The 16242-nt window shown below is 36.9% G+C and overlaps 2 protein-coding genes across 2 annotated transcripts; one reads left to right on the top strand and one right to left on the bottom strand.

Moving 5' to 3' along the window:
* Positions 1 to 823: 823 nt before the first annotated feature.
* Positions 824 to 5782, top strand: LOC132293946 (subtilisin-like protease SBT3.9). Its single transcript, XM_059791624.1, has 11 exons — positions 824 to 1112; positions 1246 to 1337; positions 2347 to 2444; positions 2533 to 2688; positions 2778 to 2892; positions 3102 to 3645; positions 3851 to 3948; positions 4038 to 4274; positions 4495 to 4609; positions 4685 to 4907; positions 5002 to 5782. The coding sequence occupies exons 1-11, from the start codon at positions 1026 to 1028 to the stop codon at positions 5568 to 5570; spliced, it is 2334 nt and encodes a 777-aa protein (XP_059647607.1). The 5' UTR covers positions 824 to 1025; the 3' UTR covers positions 5571 to 5782.
* A 1296-nt stretch (positions 5783 to 7078) lies between these two features.
* LOC132293945 (protein FMP32, mitochondrial-like) lies at positions 7079 to 15328 on the bottom strand. The gene is made up of 7 exons (XM_059791623.1): positions 14636 to 15328; positions 13977 to 14108; positions 13812 to 13871; positions 7933 to 8009; positions 7784 to 7840; positions 7602 to 7668; positions 7079 to 7513 (listed from the first exon to the last, which is right to left on the bottom strand). Exons 1-7 carry the CDS (start codon positions 14879 to 14881, stop codon positions 7394 to 7396), a joined length of 759 nt encoding a protein of 252 aa, XP_059647606.1. The 5' UTR covers positions 14882 to 15328; the 3' UTR covers positions 7079 to 7393.
* Positions 15329 to 16242: the final 914 nt, after the last annotated feature.

Raw genomic sequence — 16242 nt, 5'->3', positions numbered from 1 at the left:
TCTTGTGATAGGGCCCATCTCACATGGGTTTGTTTAGCTGGGCCTTAGATCAAAGCCCTGTTAATGATTATGTTCCTTACTTGGGTTACATGTTTGGCCACTTTGTTGTTGCTCCTATTTGCTTCAGCCCAATAGCTAGTCTTATGCATCATTTTAATATGAATCCGTTTAGAATCTTCATCCTTAGGCTGAACCAATATAGGATTTTTTGTAATGTGGAGCGTTTACTCAAGATGTTTGTATTTTTGGATAAAAAAAATGTGGTCTGATCCACCGTCTTGTCTTAACAAGGGCTTGCTCATGTATTATTTTTATGTTAAACAGTGCTATAACATACAAAGAGACAGTCAAACAACCACAAGGACACAAATTTCATGACCTATGTAATGAATGAAAAAATTGTTGCATGTCCATAATTTCATCACACATGGATTTATTTTAGTACAACTCAGTCCAACGGTCTCTCGTCCGTGCAATATCATAAAATAATAATATAATTAATTATTACATAAACAAGATGGAGTCGCTGATGAAATGTAAATTTGTTTTTATTTACATACGTGTAGTAAATTAATAATAAAATCATCATACTTTGTTACATAAGACACGTGAGGAGATTGAATAGTAAAATACACATACTATTGAGCACGTGACTGTTCTGATACGTCAATCCGACACCTCGGAACGAAATCACCTCCCTCACTAAAAATTGCCGTCCCATTTTCGAAAATTCAAGTCAACGGCCGTGGTCAACGACTAACTCTCTCTTTTATATATAAAATCATAGATATATGTATAATGTGTGAATGTATATATATATTTCTCTCTCTAACCTGACATGACACCACACCATTGTACAAAGACAAAGGATCTATTGACCAACAGTAGAGAGCACTGCTAGCTCTCTCTCTCTCACACACACACACACAATTTATTGTGATCACAACACAAACACCATCGCTATCGTCAACTACACTATATTTACACTTTCCCTCATCTTTAATTTTCAACTCTCTCTCTCTCTCATGGATCTTTCATGGGCGTATGGCATTGTCCTTCTTCTTCTTCTTCTTCAGGAATGTTGCTCTGTTCTCGCTATTGTTTCAAGCAAAGTGAGTTCTATTTTTTTCTTATTTTTTTATTTTTTATTTGTATCGGTAATAGAGTTCTAATCTCTCTTGCCAAAAAGGGTTTTATAAGTAAATTATGAATATTCACCTCGTGTAATTATTTGCTTAATTACAGGTTCACATAGTGTATATGGGAAATAGACACCATGGTGAGCCCCAGCTTGTTGAGGATTCTCACCATCAGATTCTTTCAGAAATTTTTGGAAGGTTTCATTCTTTTTAATTTTCTGTACATATATATACACACACATATGAACATATAAATTTATGTTACATGTACATATTTGGTTATTTTCAGTACTTAGGATCAATTATACAAAAAGATGTAATTAGTACAATTAAAATAGATTGGACATAGCGGAGACTATGCGAGTGAGATTGAGATATTATGTGATAAACGAATAGGAGAAAGTATATATAGAATAGCCATAAGAACCTTTTTTTTTTTTTTTTTTTTAGGGAAGTTAAAAATAATTGCGCACACACCCTACCTTCACTTCGAACCCCCAACCTTTCCTTTGAGGAGAAGGGATGATACCGCTGGGCCAATTGGTCATTTGGTAGCCATAAGACTTGATAAGATAGAAACATGAACAAGGCATATATGTGGGATGTTAGGAGTAATTAGGAAAAAAAATATCAATAATCATAGCATTATGGAGAAATTAGGTGTGGTGCCTATTAGCGAGGAAAATAAGAGAGAATAGACTTAGGTGGTATGGACATATTCAACACCGACGTAAAGTAAGGAGATGAAGATTGACTTATACAGAAGGCAAGAGACAGAGGGAGACCAAAACTAATATGGAATAAAGTGATGAGAAATGAATTTTAAAAAATTGAATACAGTAGGAGATACGGCTTACACATTAGAAAAGATTGAAGAAAGAGAATCCATGTGGTGACTGACTCATTTGCCACTTATAAGAGAGAAATTCAAGAATGATGACAACGGCATGAACATATTTGGGGTAAAAAAGAATAAAGATGAAAGTTTGAAGTTCAGTAATTTTATGATGCTTTTAGCTTTTGAAAGAAATTGGACAACTTGTCTCGGCTAGGCTAAATAATTGTATCTGATTTGTTCGAGTTTTTGGTGTACTAAACAATCCAAAACCTGAATTTTAAACTTTCTCAGCAACCAACATAAACAATTAATCTCCTTGATTATAGTGAGAGATATTAAAATAACAGCTTTTGGTTTCTGCTTATGCAGCAAAGAAGCTGCCATGGAATCAATTCTGTACAGCTACAAGCATGGGTTTTCAGGATTTGCTGCATTACTAACTCCTTCTCAAGCTAAACTGATTGCAGGTGTCATAATGTTAAACAACTCTAATCTCTGTTTAGTTAGTGTGTCCTGCTAATCTTGGGAATGATTGATTGCTATTGATACTCCCAGATTTCCCTGGAGTTGTTCGTGTAGTTCCTCACCGGATTCTCAATCTGCACACAACGAGAAGTTGGGACTTTCTTCAAATGTATCCTAATGCGGATAATGGAATCCTCTCAAAGGGTCAATCCGGTGCTGGGTGTATAATTGGCGTCATGGACACTGGTTGGTTGGTGTCGAAATGATATGCATATGCACGCTTATTGATTTCGGATGTTTGGCTCAAATTGTTGGTGTTTGATTTTGTTGTGCAGGAATATGGCCTGAATCCGAAAGCTTTAACGAAGTGAATATGCGACCAAAACCACCACGTCGGTGGAAAGGGATATGCCAGGAAGGAGAACAATTCAACAGTTCTTCTTGTAACAAGTTAGAACCCTAACTATAATCCTATTACTTCCATATCTCTTTTGAATGAACTGAATATGCATACTGCAAACCAAAAGAGTTCTTCATAATGCAGTCATTTCATGTCATATTCTCAAATTCATCGTCGAATCAAGAAAGCTAAAATCGTTTAAAATGTCTTATGAGAACATCTGATAAGTCAACACTAAATGCTAGGATGCATTGGACAGGAAAATTATTGGTGCACGTTGGTACGCCAAAGGATATGAAGCTGAATTTGGGAAGATAGATACAAGTGATGGGTTTGAATTCTTGTCTCCCCGGGATGCATCGGGTCATGGTACCCACACCTCATCTACCGCAGCTGGCGCTTTAATTAACAACGCGAACTTTATGGGACTAGCTCGAGGATTGGCAAGAGGTGGTGCTCCGTCAGCTTGGTTATCTGTGTACAAAGTCTGTTGGGCAACCGGTGGCTGCAGCTCAGCCGACCTCCTTGCTGCATTTGATCATGCAATTCTAGATCGTGTGGATGTGCTTTCGCTGTCTCTAGGTTCAACACCTCCACTTTCTACCTACGTCGACGATGTTTTGTCCATTGGTTCATTCCATGCTGTAGCTAGTGGCATTGTTGTAGTCTGCTCTGCTGGGAATTCTGGTCCTTACCCTGCAACAGTGTTCAATACTGCTCCTTGGGTGATTACCGTAGCAGCAAGCACAATCGACAGAGCTTTCCCTACTAAGATTACTTTGGGGAACAATCAAACAGTTGTGGTATGTTTATTTTCTTTCATCTGTGAATGCCGAATACAAGTTCATGTCAATTATGACACTCTCCATAAGTGGTTAAGAATTAGGCAAAGAACTCAAATTCAATGTGTTGGAGAGGAGACAGGAATGAATCTATCCGAGAACAGGGTTTTTGAGTCACTATCTGTTTAATAATGACATTGTGTATATGTTTTCTGCTCTTACACAGGGTCAAGCTTTCTACAAGGGGAAGAATGTTAACACGTTCTATCCAATTGTGTATGGAGAAGACATTGCATTAAGCGGTGCAGAGGAAGATAGTGCAAGGTAAAAATGCCTTTTCCAATGACTTTTGTTGACGCTCTATGATTCTTCTCTTTTGATGCATTTTTCGCTATGGTATGATTTTTTAACAGTTGTGACACGGGATCTCTCAATGCCACTTTAGCGCAAGGAAAGGTGGTTCTTTGTTTTCAATCTGTGACACAAAGGTCTGCCGCCACTGCTGCAGACACTGTAGTAGACGTTCAAGGTGTAGGAGTCATCTTTGCCCAGATTCCAACTAAGGATGTCGAGTTAATCTTGGATGTCCCTTGTGTCCAAGTGGACTTTACAATAGGAACTTATCTGCTGACATACTTGGCAACAAGCAGGTATCTCCATGAACTTACTGCAACTAAATCTATAGTTACCTGCCAATGTATGAGAATCGTTAGGATTATATAGGATCGGTTTATAATCGAATACACAGCGTCTCCTAATTCCTTGACCCCGAAAAGGGACATCTATAGCTACTTAAACAGTCTATCGGCTTGTTAACAGTTCCAAACTCAATGCATTGTCCTGTGTCTTAATAAAAATTTTACACTACAGCAATCCTGTTGTGAAGTTTAGCTACACGAAGACAACCCTAGGGCATCAAACTTCGCCAGAAGTAGCACTATTCTCTTCTCGAGGACCAAGTTCCCTCTCTCCCGCCGTCTTGAAGGTGCTAATCTTTCTAAGAAAACTAATCATCGTTCTTAATGACGACATTTTAACATAATTTGAATATGTTCTGCAGCCAGATGTTGCTGCGCCGGGAGTTAACATCTTGTCCTCCTGGTCCCCTGCATCTTCCTCCCAGGATCCCAATACCCCTCAAAATCAACACCTTCTGCGTAACTTCAAAATTGTATCAGGAACCTCCATGGCCTGCCCTCATATTTCCGGTATCGTGGCTCTTCTCAAAGTTATCCACCCCGCATGGAGCCCTGCTGCAATTAAGTCTGCCTTAATCACAACAGGTAAAGAAAAAAGAACTCAGATGGGCGTTTTAGCTTATTTGCAAAACTTGTTTACGCAACTAACTCGCTCTCTCTCTCTCTCTCTTGCAAACAGCCTCTGTCAAGGATGATTATGGTCAAAATGCTGTGGCAGAGGGAGCTCCACACAAGCAGGCTGACCCATTCGACTATGGAGGCGGTCATGTTGATCCTAACAAAGCAATGGATCCTGGTCTCATATTTGACATGAAACCCGCAGATTATGTTCAATTCCTTTGCTCCATGGGTTATAATGACACTTCCATCACCAACACGACTCAAGTTCAAAGCCCATGCCAAAAAAAAGCAAACTTCCTTTTAAACCTCAATCTCCCTTCTATCTCCATTCCCGAGCTGAAGAATAGAATGACTGTGTCAAGAACAGTTACAAACGTTGGTCCAACAGAAACCGTCTACTATGCTCGAGTTGAAGCTCCCCCTGGCATAAATGTGGTCGTGAAGCCGTCGATTTTGTTTTTCAATTTTACAAGAAAGAAGCTAAAGTTCAAGGTAACCTTTTGTACCCAGCAAAGAGTTCAAGGAAGATATGCATTTGGAAATCTGTTCTGGGGGGATGGTTTTCACGTAGTAAGGATGCCATTGATAGTTCGAGCTGTCATTCAAGATTTTTATGCAGACACGTGATTGCAGCTGTCATTTTTACAATTTTTTAAAAAATATTTCTCAAATAATTTTCCTTATATATCACAATCTCGCTTGGAAGACGGAATATGAAATCGGGGAGAGGAAGAAACTTTTGGAGTGTTTAGACAAAGCACAAACTTAGTAGGCTTAACGCACATGTAGAGGAAAGAGCAGATTCTTTTTATTTTAAACCAATTGAATATTTCACACTATTTCAAGCTTGCCTGAGATTCGTTGCCATGTTATCAATCAGGAAGGGTTTTTCCTGACTTTTTCTTTTTGTTTCTATAAATTATTAATTTTCTACCAAAGCTATAGTTTCTCCAATGCAGCAGTTTTGCTTCTTTCAATTATTATATATCTTCAATTAATCTACATGCATCAAGTTCGAAAATACATACATACATACATACATACATACATATATATATATATATATATATATATATATATACGCGCACACATATTTATATATATTTGTGTATATACTCATAATTTGCCACGACAAGTGCATGTTTTAAAATTGCAGGAGTGGCTTCAGTATTCATCCGTACAGGATATTCTCAAATTTATGATCATGGTATTTGAGAATGTTGGGATAGTTAAGACTGGATACATATCTAATCCGTGATATTATCTATGAAAGAAGCAGAAGTTTCATAAACAAGATTGGACAGGAAGATTTTCTTCACTAGCTTTTGTCTGCTAGGAGATATAAAGAGGATGGCTTGGACAAAACAGGTCAAGTCCCAACTAATTGACACTGTATTTGCAAATGAGAAACTGTGATATTGACTGATATTGCCAATAACACAATAGAAGGGCACAACAGAACAGATGCTTGAGAATACCTTGGTGTAAGAAGGAAAATGCTTTTAAGGCTGACTGCTTTAACCTAAATGCTTAGCCGAAGATTGTTGATTGGTTGGATATACAAAATATAAGGAAGTGGGACCCATACTACTTTATATCTCCGCCAATAAAATAGTGTTCTGGCAAGGATATTGAAAACCTCGGCCAGAGTAGCACTACTCGTAAGAAAGCCATTCTGCTAGGCTTCCTTGCGGACGGGTAAGCAGTTTTCGAGGATTTGCCACCCAAAAAAGTTTGCAGTGAATAATGGTTGAGAATTCAGATTGACTTTTGGTTTTGTTATTATTAATTACTGTATTATGGTTATGGAACTCATGATTGAGTGAAATATTTTTTTGACTAGTTACAGAAAAGAGGGTTGAAATAAAAGGACGTTTATCACACAAGTGGATGTAATGGCACCTGAAATTCCTTCCACAATTATAATGACACATTAACAACTACACCTCCACTACTACTACTACAACTACTTTCAAGTCTACGCAACATATTAATACTAGCAGCACCATTGATTGAAGGACTTCACCATGTGATAAATAGCTAGGGCACTTTGCACAATATTTTCAAATAAAGTTTGGTAACACATACAAGAAATATAGCTACAGCACTTGCACAATATTCCCAAAGAAAGCACATATCCACTAACCATCCATATTTTTAGCATCTTCAAAGTAGTGGTAGTTTTGGAAGTACACAATCTAAAAAAAGGTGCCTTCCGGCGAAGGAGTAATGACAACAGTTTCCAGCCAGATGGGATTTGCATCTTTTTGAACAATAACTGTTTGACAACCTATTAAAATTTTCAGTTTTTCAACCAATTGCAATTCGCCACTTCTGTCTAATGACTATCTAACAAACACACTAAAATTGGTGATTTTTTAGGGCAAACAACGCCCTTGTAAAGAATGTCAAATTATATTCCTTTTCAAGTGTTCCTACCTAATGTAACCCTATAATAGGATTCGGACTACAGCAAGACCAACTGCAGAGATGGACACGAGGGTACCTATGCAATATTTGATCACATCATACTTTGCCGCTTCCAAATGGGCCCTTAATGCATGAATTTCCTGTAGACAATATTACATAAATCAAAATCTATTGCCTCAGGTCAAAATACTATGGAAATTTATTTCTCAAATGCATCAAAAAGCTTACTCGGTCAAGTTTGTTAGTAAGGCTTGAGGTTTCTGCATTCTGATTGGCAAGCTCATCACGTATGCGCCTGTAATTTAGTTGTAATTATGAATAAAGAGGAGGTAGGAATAAAAGAAAACCAATTGAAACTTGTGGGAAGTACCATGGTGGGGGTACAATTAACTGGAACTGTATTTTCTTACCCTCTCTCGAGATTTAAATCCAAACGCTGGCCTGCAGTGACCTTGTCAATCTCATACCTGTTTTAGAAAATGCAATGACAATATTATTCATCAAAGATATAGATTCATGTAGAATGCCAAAACAACTGTTTTACAATTCAAAGACACACCTAAGTTCACTGCGCATTTTATCTATATCACTACGAAGCTTTTCAGTCTCACGTTGCAACAAAGAGAAATGATGCTCCTGCAGCAAAAGAATATTAAAGATATTTTTGGCATTGTTATTTACTTCTAGTAGCAAGTAATAAATTACTTATATCCGTACCGGCAACCCAGAATAATGGTTTTATATATAACCATTAGCACTATAATGTACATGCATGGAAAGCCAAGCATGCATCATGGAAACTACTTCAGCAAGACAGCACTTGGAGAGATAACAATGTTCTTGTTCCTATACTGGAACATCAGAACATGGCATCAAAGCTTGATTTCAGAATCAATTTCAACCAGTGATGGGATAAACCCAGAAATTTCAATAAACAATGCAAAACTATCACCAAAGAGCACCGGGGATTACAAAATATTAGAGGACAATTTAACAATGCCCTTCAAACCAAATTTAAATCGCAAAACTCGGAAATCAAATGATATAAAGGACTTCTGGGTCCAACTGGTTCATAAAAGTGGGTAAACAACTGGGGCCCTGCAGTAGAACTGAATTCTAAAGTTTATTCCAACAGTTGACACTACAACAAAATCTGCCACTAAATCAATGCAATTTATTCTAGTCAGTAGCCGGATAATAAAGGAGATGTTTGGTTGGGGGGTGGGGGGCTTGGCTGCATATGTCCTAAATTCTACACTGCCTTTTTAAACACTTTGTACAATTAATGGCAAATCTTGGGCCTGTTTTCAGTCTTTCCCTATTCTCTCCCAACATCTTGCATAGGATAAACATATGCTGGATAGTGTCCTTTAAAAATGGCTACACTACAAACATATCCATCCTCCATCTCTCTGCATCTTCCATCGTTCGTCTCTACCACACACTTCCTCCCTCCACTGTAAACAGTGAATGGAAATTATGGAATGCTTCTGCTATAGCTACATTTTGTTCAACCAAAAAAAAAGATTATACATATAAGTTACGGATGGACTAAGCTTTTGCCTCTGGAGAACTGTGTACTTCATAACAAAAGCACGGGCCATTAAACAATGCCCTTGGGTTTCAATTTGCATCAAGTTCCTCCAGAATTTCAATCAGCACTGACATTTAGTTGTCAGTATTGGAAGACTCAAAGATTAGTTTCTTTTCTCCTCCCCCATTACCACATCTGGCATCAATTAGAAATTACTCTCTCAATTTATACTAAGGTCTGGGGTTTTCATGCTTCTTTTAAAATTTTCTAAAATCAGTAAACTCACTCAAACACACAAATAAAAAGTACTACCTGATTTCCAATTCAATATTCCCTTTTCCTCATTTTTTTTGAAGTATTGAGGGCTTAAAGATTAATAGACACACTCTTGAAACATGTTAACTTTAGTAATCCTCCATCTAATAAAGGTAAAAGGACGAGTCATCAACTTAAAAGGACCCTCCCTGCAGTAAAGCCCCCAAGCGTTAATGAATGTTAATAGATAAATAAACTTCATAATCCCATAATAAATATGGAAAATCCATACATAGTTTATTCCAGTTTGGTCTGCTTTATGCATTTCAATGTCTATGCCACAGTTTCAGCCGATCAATGACATTTCTTATAATTTTATATCTAATGGAATGATAAAAAGCTACTATTACATAATGGTGGTCCTAGCATCCATGAATTTGGTCACAAATAAGGACAAATTTTGGCTTTTATTTGCACGAAGTAGATGCCTCAGCTCAAATTCGCATTCTCACACTAGTCAAATGAACTTTCCCGATGCATCAAAGGATGGCCCCTAAAAAAAAGAAAAAATCTTCTATAAATAATCAGACTTTCCTGTTTAATCTAATCTCAGCGGCACTTTTTGTTCATTAAATAGGAAATTTACACTTCAAAACCTTTAGAATTAATAGTAACCGCATAGAATGGTGATTGACTGGATTAATTCGGTCATAGTAATCACTAATACCAGAGCCTATTTGTTTATAAACTTATTCTAATTTTTATTATATGACAGTGATTGACCATTTCATAACCCAGTAATAAAAAAGAGACCAAGTGAATGAACATCTATGTGCCAAATGCTAGAACGCTCTTCACAATTTATTTTCTAGGTTCTGGACAAACACCCAAAGAATCAGGAGAAAACCCCATAGGTAAGGATGTCAATGGGACAATCAGGGTGGATCACCTCTATCCCAAACCCGCTCCAAAAAGGAAAATCAATTAAGAAACCCGTTTTGCCCCGCCCTGCATCAGGATGGATGGGGTGAGGTTGATGGGATCGCACCGCTATGTGTACATTTTTATTTAAAAAAATAAAATAAAACTCCAATCTTGATTAAATTTATGATAAATTATAAAAAGATTCAAGATTATGGGAATATCAATGATATACCCCGTGATAATCAATATTAATCATATTACAAATACTTAACAAGCATAATCACAAATTTCCTTCATTTTGTGCTTAAAATTTTAAATTATCACCAAAAAAAAAAAAAAAAATGGAAAGAAAAAGGCTGTATAATAATAACATGTATATTTATATATTTTTATTATTAATTGGGGCTGGTTCAGGTTTTGACTATATCCCCAAACAGCCCCTAACCCAATTAGATGCACAAAAACCAATTCCACTATGGCCAGGACAGGTCTCCACCCGGGCAGGTTAATTTGACATCCTTGCCCCTAGGTTTACATTTTTAAGATTTCTCAAATCTTTAGCAAAAGATCCTGCATATCTAAACAAACAAAGCCTTTTCCTCATTCCAGTTCTACTATAACTGAATCAGTATTCACGATCTGTGTATAAATTAGACCATATCAGAAAAGAATCTGACCTTTTAGAAATGAACTGTTAGTCTAATAAAACCAAAGCAGACAGATAATTCATTTACACACCTTCCACTTGCAGTAAGCTAATTGTGATTATAAATTTTCAGGGACAAAAAGGACAACAACCAATAAGCTGTGAAGAGGAAGAAAATAATAAAAATAGGACCATACAAAATTCCTTTGAAGATAGTACAAGAAACAAGCTCAAACCTCTACACTACATCTACCAGATCATAAGCAAGATGTGTGGGTCAACAACAGAATCTGAAACGTGGGACAAACAAACCATCAAAACTCAAAAGGACATCACACACATGGATTCATCATCATCATCATCCTTGCCTTTATCCATAAGAAAAGGGTCTGCCACATCATGTAAACATATTGAAAAAATAAATGAACAGGAGGAAAAAATTTCTCCAAGGCTTCAATAATATCGGAAGGATATCGCAAAAAGCATACTTCAAGTACGGAAGTTCTACACCTGAAGTCGAGGTAATTTAAAATTTTAACCGACTGGAAATCCTCCTCCACATAACCTGTGCTAGTTACCAGAATGCAGGCCACAGTACATAAAATCAGCCAAAGTATGCCTTGCATGAGATAGAATGCCCACACAAGTGGGGCATTAAAAAATCCAAGCAGCAAACAAGCAACTCGGCCCCTACTCGTGTATCTCAGCTTGTTCATGAAGAAATAGGCAAGCCAAAGTGGAGCCTTATTATAAGCTTGACCAAAAGACAAAGCCAACTAAAGCAAAGTTGTGTTCAGCTCAGAAAGCTTGAATGACAATCATGCAAATTTTCCAATAATATCAAGGGTCAATAAATTCTTAATTCTCTGAATCCCTCAAATTGGTAAAAAGTATAAGTTCTTCACTGGCAGGTTATACTTTGTGCTAAAATACCACAACTATATTGTAGTTTGATCCTAGTGCGGTCCAATATAACTTTCAAGGTATGAATGGTGCGCTTGGAGGTGAGGCTATCACTGCTTGAAAGGACAATTGCCCTTCAATGCTCTGACTGAAGGGAAAGATCTAAAAGTTAAGAAACTAGAGTCTTTTTAAGTTGACCACCAATTGCCAACCAGACACCTCATAGTAAACAAATCTCATTTTCACTCTTCACATTGAGCTGAGCCAATCCTATCATCACGCATGAGCTACTTTATTATATTGCGAGTTGAGCCTGGACATAGGATGCCAAGTTCAAAACGAATTCAGGCCAAACTCAAGCTAGAACTCCATTTTAACTGCTTGGCAAACAATCATACAGTCTCAGCTTGTTTTCACCCCACACAAAAGCAACGGTGCCAAAGTCAAACAGAATACATAAGAGGCACAATTGTAAAGGAACAAGACACTCTCGACTTTTAAAGATTATTAGAAAACATCATTAAAAGGGCAAACCCAGTGCATGAGGCTTCCACCATTGCAGAGTCTGGGGAGGATTACATATATGAAAAGAGAGTTGTTGACTGGTTCAATGGTAAAACAGCTAAGCATTAGTGCCACTGGCCCAAGTTCGAGCCTCAGATCAGTCACTTTACAAAATATCAAATGTTAGATCTGTCTCAAGTCTTTCCTCCCCAAGATCCTGCTCCAAACAGGGTAATGTCCCTTTATAACATATATGAATAAAAATTAAACAAATTTTTTTTAAAAAAAAAAAAAAAACAAAACAAAAACAGAAAAACAAACAAAATTCCTCACCTGAAGTCTTTCTTAATGTAACACAAAGCTACATAATCAACTTGAGAAACAATGCCATAATGGTCGAAATGGACTCCGGAGAGTATGATGAACACCGCATGCGGAATTTGATGCATATGATGATGGATTTCTTTGTGTCTGTCTCAAAAGACACAGGTTGTACTTGATGCGAACTTTGAGATGAAAAACCAGGAAAGATAATCCGCGAGAAGAATTCAAGACTTCAAGTTCAGTGTCAGCTAGCTCTTAAGGTGTGCAGAAAAGTCAATGATTGACGATAGCTTGGTGTGCTGTTTAGGAATTGGTGATTATGTGATGTCATGGATTGATTTGAGAGTGGTGGAGGTTTGTAATAAGCTCCAAATGGACATCAGTGACACATGGTGGACATATGATAGGTTAATGATACACTAATGCTCAGGTTAACAATTGCCAACTACTTCTTCTCTCTCTCTCTCTCCCTCTCGCAAGTGTTGGCAACTAGGAAGTTCAAATACGACACGATACGCGTACGGCGATACGGCAAATCTCAAAAGAAAATGATACAAGTATGGCAGGATATGACAATAAAAAAATAATAAATTATATATATATATATATATATATATATATATGTATTTTTAAATCAATTTTTTAAGGATACAAGTACTGCGGGATATTGCGATGCACTGGACCGTGGTTCAGTGCTCAGCGCGGACAACAGCTCATGGCAACACTATCATAAAGAAACATGAGGGAAGCATATCTGATCAAGGTGGAGGTGGTCCAAGTTGTTGTTCTGTCAGGTTATGGTTGGGACGCTACGCCACTCTAGTGTGTAAATAGCATGTGGTGGAAGTAGGAACATGGAAATCTTATTTGCAAAAGTAATGATGGTGCGAAAAAAGATGATAACTGCCCATTGTGATGTATAGCATCAGTCTCCAAGCTATCTTTGTGTCCCCTATAGAATTTTTTATTTTTTTTATAAGGTAAGTTACACTTTGCCCATGCCGGGGCTCGAAGCCCTCCCCTCCTCTTTGAGGATGCGAGGCTATACCATTGGGCCAAAGGCCCTTTGGTGTGTCCCCTACAGAAATTGAATTTGGAATTTCGGACGGCCTCTAAAGCAGTCATAACTTTCTCAAAGAGATTTGTATTAATAGTCAGTTTAGGCAAAAGGCACAAGACAAAACATTGCAAAGACCTTGAGAAAACAAGAGCAAAGAGAAGACATTGACAAATAATTTTCCTTTTAAATTTCAATTGGTTAGACCAAAAAATTAAATAAAAAAAGTATCTGCATCACATTGCAACTGATTGCATAATCAAGAAATAAAATGCATAAACGGATTCATACCTGAGAACTTTGTACTTCAGACTTAAACTTTGATAGATTGGATTCTTGAAGCATCTCTGTCTACAAAGATACAAAAATAAATTATAAAAACACTATCATAGCTCATATCCATAGTAATGCAACCCATTTCTAACTATTAGTATCATGCCATGAATGAACTCTTACTTTCTGCATTTCTGCTTTTGAAACAAACGAGTGAGCCACATTTTCCAAGCTGTCATTCAAAACTTCAGTAATAGCAGCTGTTATTGCCTCAGCCTGTTTCGAAGGCACACCTTCTGCCTCTAAACTTCTCACCTGCCCAATTGTCATAATAACAACCCTCAAGTATATCTTTAAGGGAAACACAAAGACTGAATCCTCAACATTACATTGTTTTAATACTGTAACCACTACTTTACACACTAACATGTGTGTGTGTGTGTACACATATATAGACACACATAGCTCCTACAAGAATTTAGGGCTATTCCTCCTAATTGTCAAGAAAATGTACCAGTAACAACAATATACACACAACTCCTACAAGAAATTAGGGCTATTCCTCCAAATTGTCAAGAAAATGTACTAGAAAACAACAATAGACACACACACAACTCCTAATTAGAAATTAAGACTATTACCCCCAATTTCCAAGAAAATGTACCAAAAACAACAATACACACACACACAACTCCTAAAAAGAAATTAAAACTATTACTCCTAATTGTCAAGAAAATGTACCAAAAACAACAATTTAAAATTATTGATTTCGAAAATTATTATCCAGAAAATGCACAATAAGAACAAAACTACACGTTTGCCAATGTAATCGAGATAATTACCAGAGCTAATGTATCGACAAGAAATGCGCGCTTTCCATTAGAATTCACAAGTTGAGAGATCTGCCTACAATCGATTCTGCTTATGCGTGAATTTGAAGACAAAGAACCGCCAAGATTCCTTGAAGAGCCATCCAAGTGAAGCCTCTCCGCAACAGCAGACACCTTTGAGCCATCAAACCCTCGCAGTTTTGCCAAGCAAAAGCCATTGTTAATACCTAATCGAATCGCACGCTTATACACGGCCATGAACTTGTTCGATGTAACGAATCTCAAAATTTCTACACTATCTTCAGATATTCCCAAGCAAGATGATGTTACAATTTACAAAAACAGAAGAGACAAGAGTTGGTTCATTGTGTCAGTCTTTGATAATATTCTACTAATTGATTATTGAATGTTAGATGATAAATGGAACGTGTTAGATTATCGATGATAAGAGTTTCTCTCTCTAGAACCATAGAGATAGATAGAGAGAGAGAGAGAGAGAGAGGAGAGAGGCGGCGAAAAGCACGCGGTTGCTTGATGGTTAAGAAGAGAAGAGAAAAGAGAGAGAGAGGAGAAGAGAGGAGAGGGTTAGTTGATTTTGCAAACAAACGAAAAATATGGCGCAAGAAATAGAAATAGAAAGAGAAAGAGCCCTTTGCTTGTTCCGTTTTCGCCCTCTCTGTCGTTCCGCCTTTCTTACAAGCTTAAATTATACGACATCTTTTCCTTTTGCTTTTTCTTTATTTATTTATTTATTTTTTTTTCTTTGCCACGGAACAATACCTAAAAAAATTCTTCTAAAGTGACACAATTTTTAAATTTAATGATTATATATCATATGTGTGAATTGTGAACCAACCTAATGCATTATACTCACAATCTTTGAACTTATCCGAATAAAGCTTATTGGAGGTATTATTTATCAATAGACCCGTAGATTTTCTATCTTGCACATATTAGTTAATTATAAAAAATTTCTCTAGAGTGGTCCGAGAATATTCAAACTCTCGATTTTCAAGAGGGGAGAATCTTTGTATTGGACTATCTCCTAAGGATTAGAGATGAGAGTCTTTGTCATTTGACTTTCTTCTTGGGATTAATTGCATTTTATTTTTTAATTTTTTACGCACACTAGTGCAATTTTTTGCTCATTCGGATTCGAACCCCTCCCTTCCTTTTTTTTTTTTGTTCATAATTGGTACTCATACACATATGTCTCTGAAACTTGAAACCCTATCCTCCCTTTAAGAAGTAAGAGGTTAATACCGCTAGGCTAATGGATTCGAACCCTCTTTTTAAGTATGGGAAAAGTTAAACAACTGAACTACATACCCTTTGAAATTACACATTATTTGAAGCATGCAAATAATGAATAGTAAATGGTAAATTTACAAAGATTAGGATAATTTCCATAAAGAAAACCAAAGAGCAAAAAAAAGACACGAGAGAAGAAAATAAAGGAAGAAGAATATATAGCAATAGGTGACATCATAGCAGGCTGGTTGGATGCAATGAAAATGCAACAAAGAGATTATGAAACAATCTTCATGCATTGGATACTTTGTTGTTAACCCCCTCGTGTTGAAATGGGGTATAGGCCAAGGAGGTACACTGCTGCAATT

The sequence above is a fragment of the Cornus florida genome, unplaced genomic scaffold, assembly GCF_030987335.1.
Source record: "Cornus florida cultivar Cherokee Brave unplaced genomic scaffold, ASM3098733v1 CherokeeBrave_3.0.0_Hap2_Chr02, whole genome shotgun sequence".
Taxonomy (NCBI): domain Eukaryota; kingdom Viridiplantae; phylum Streptophyta; class Magnoliopsida; order Cornales; family Cornaceae; genus Cornus; species Cornus florida.
This window is presented reverse-complemented; position numbering and strand designations above follow the sequence as displayed.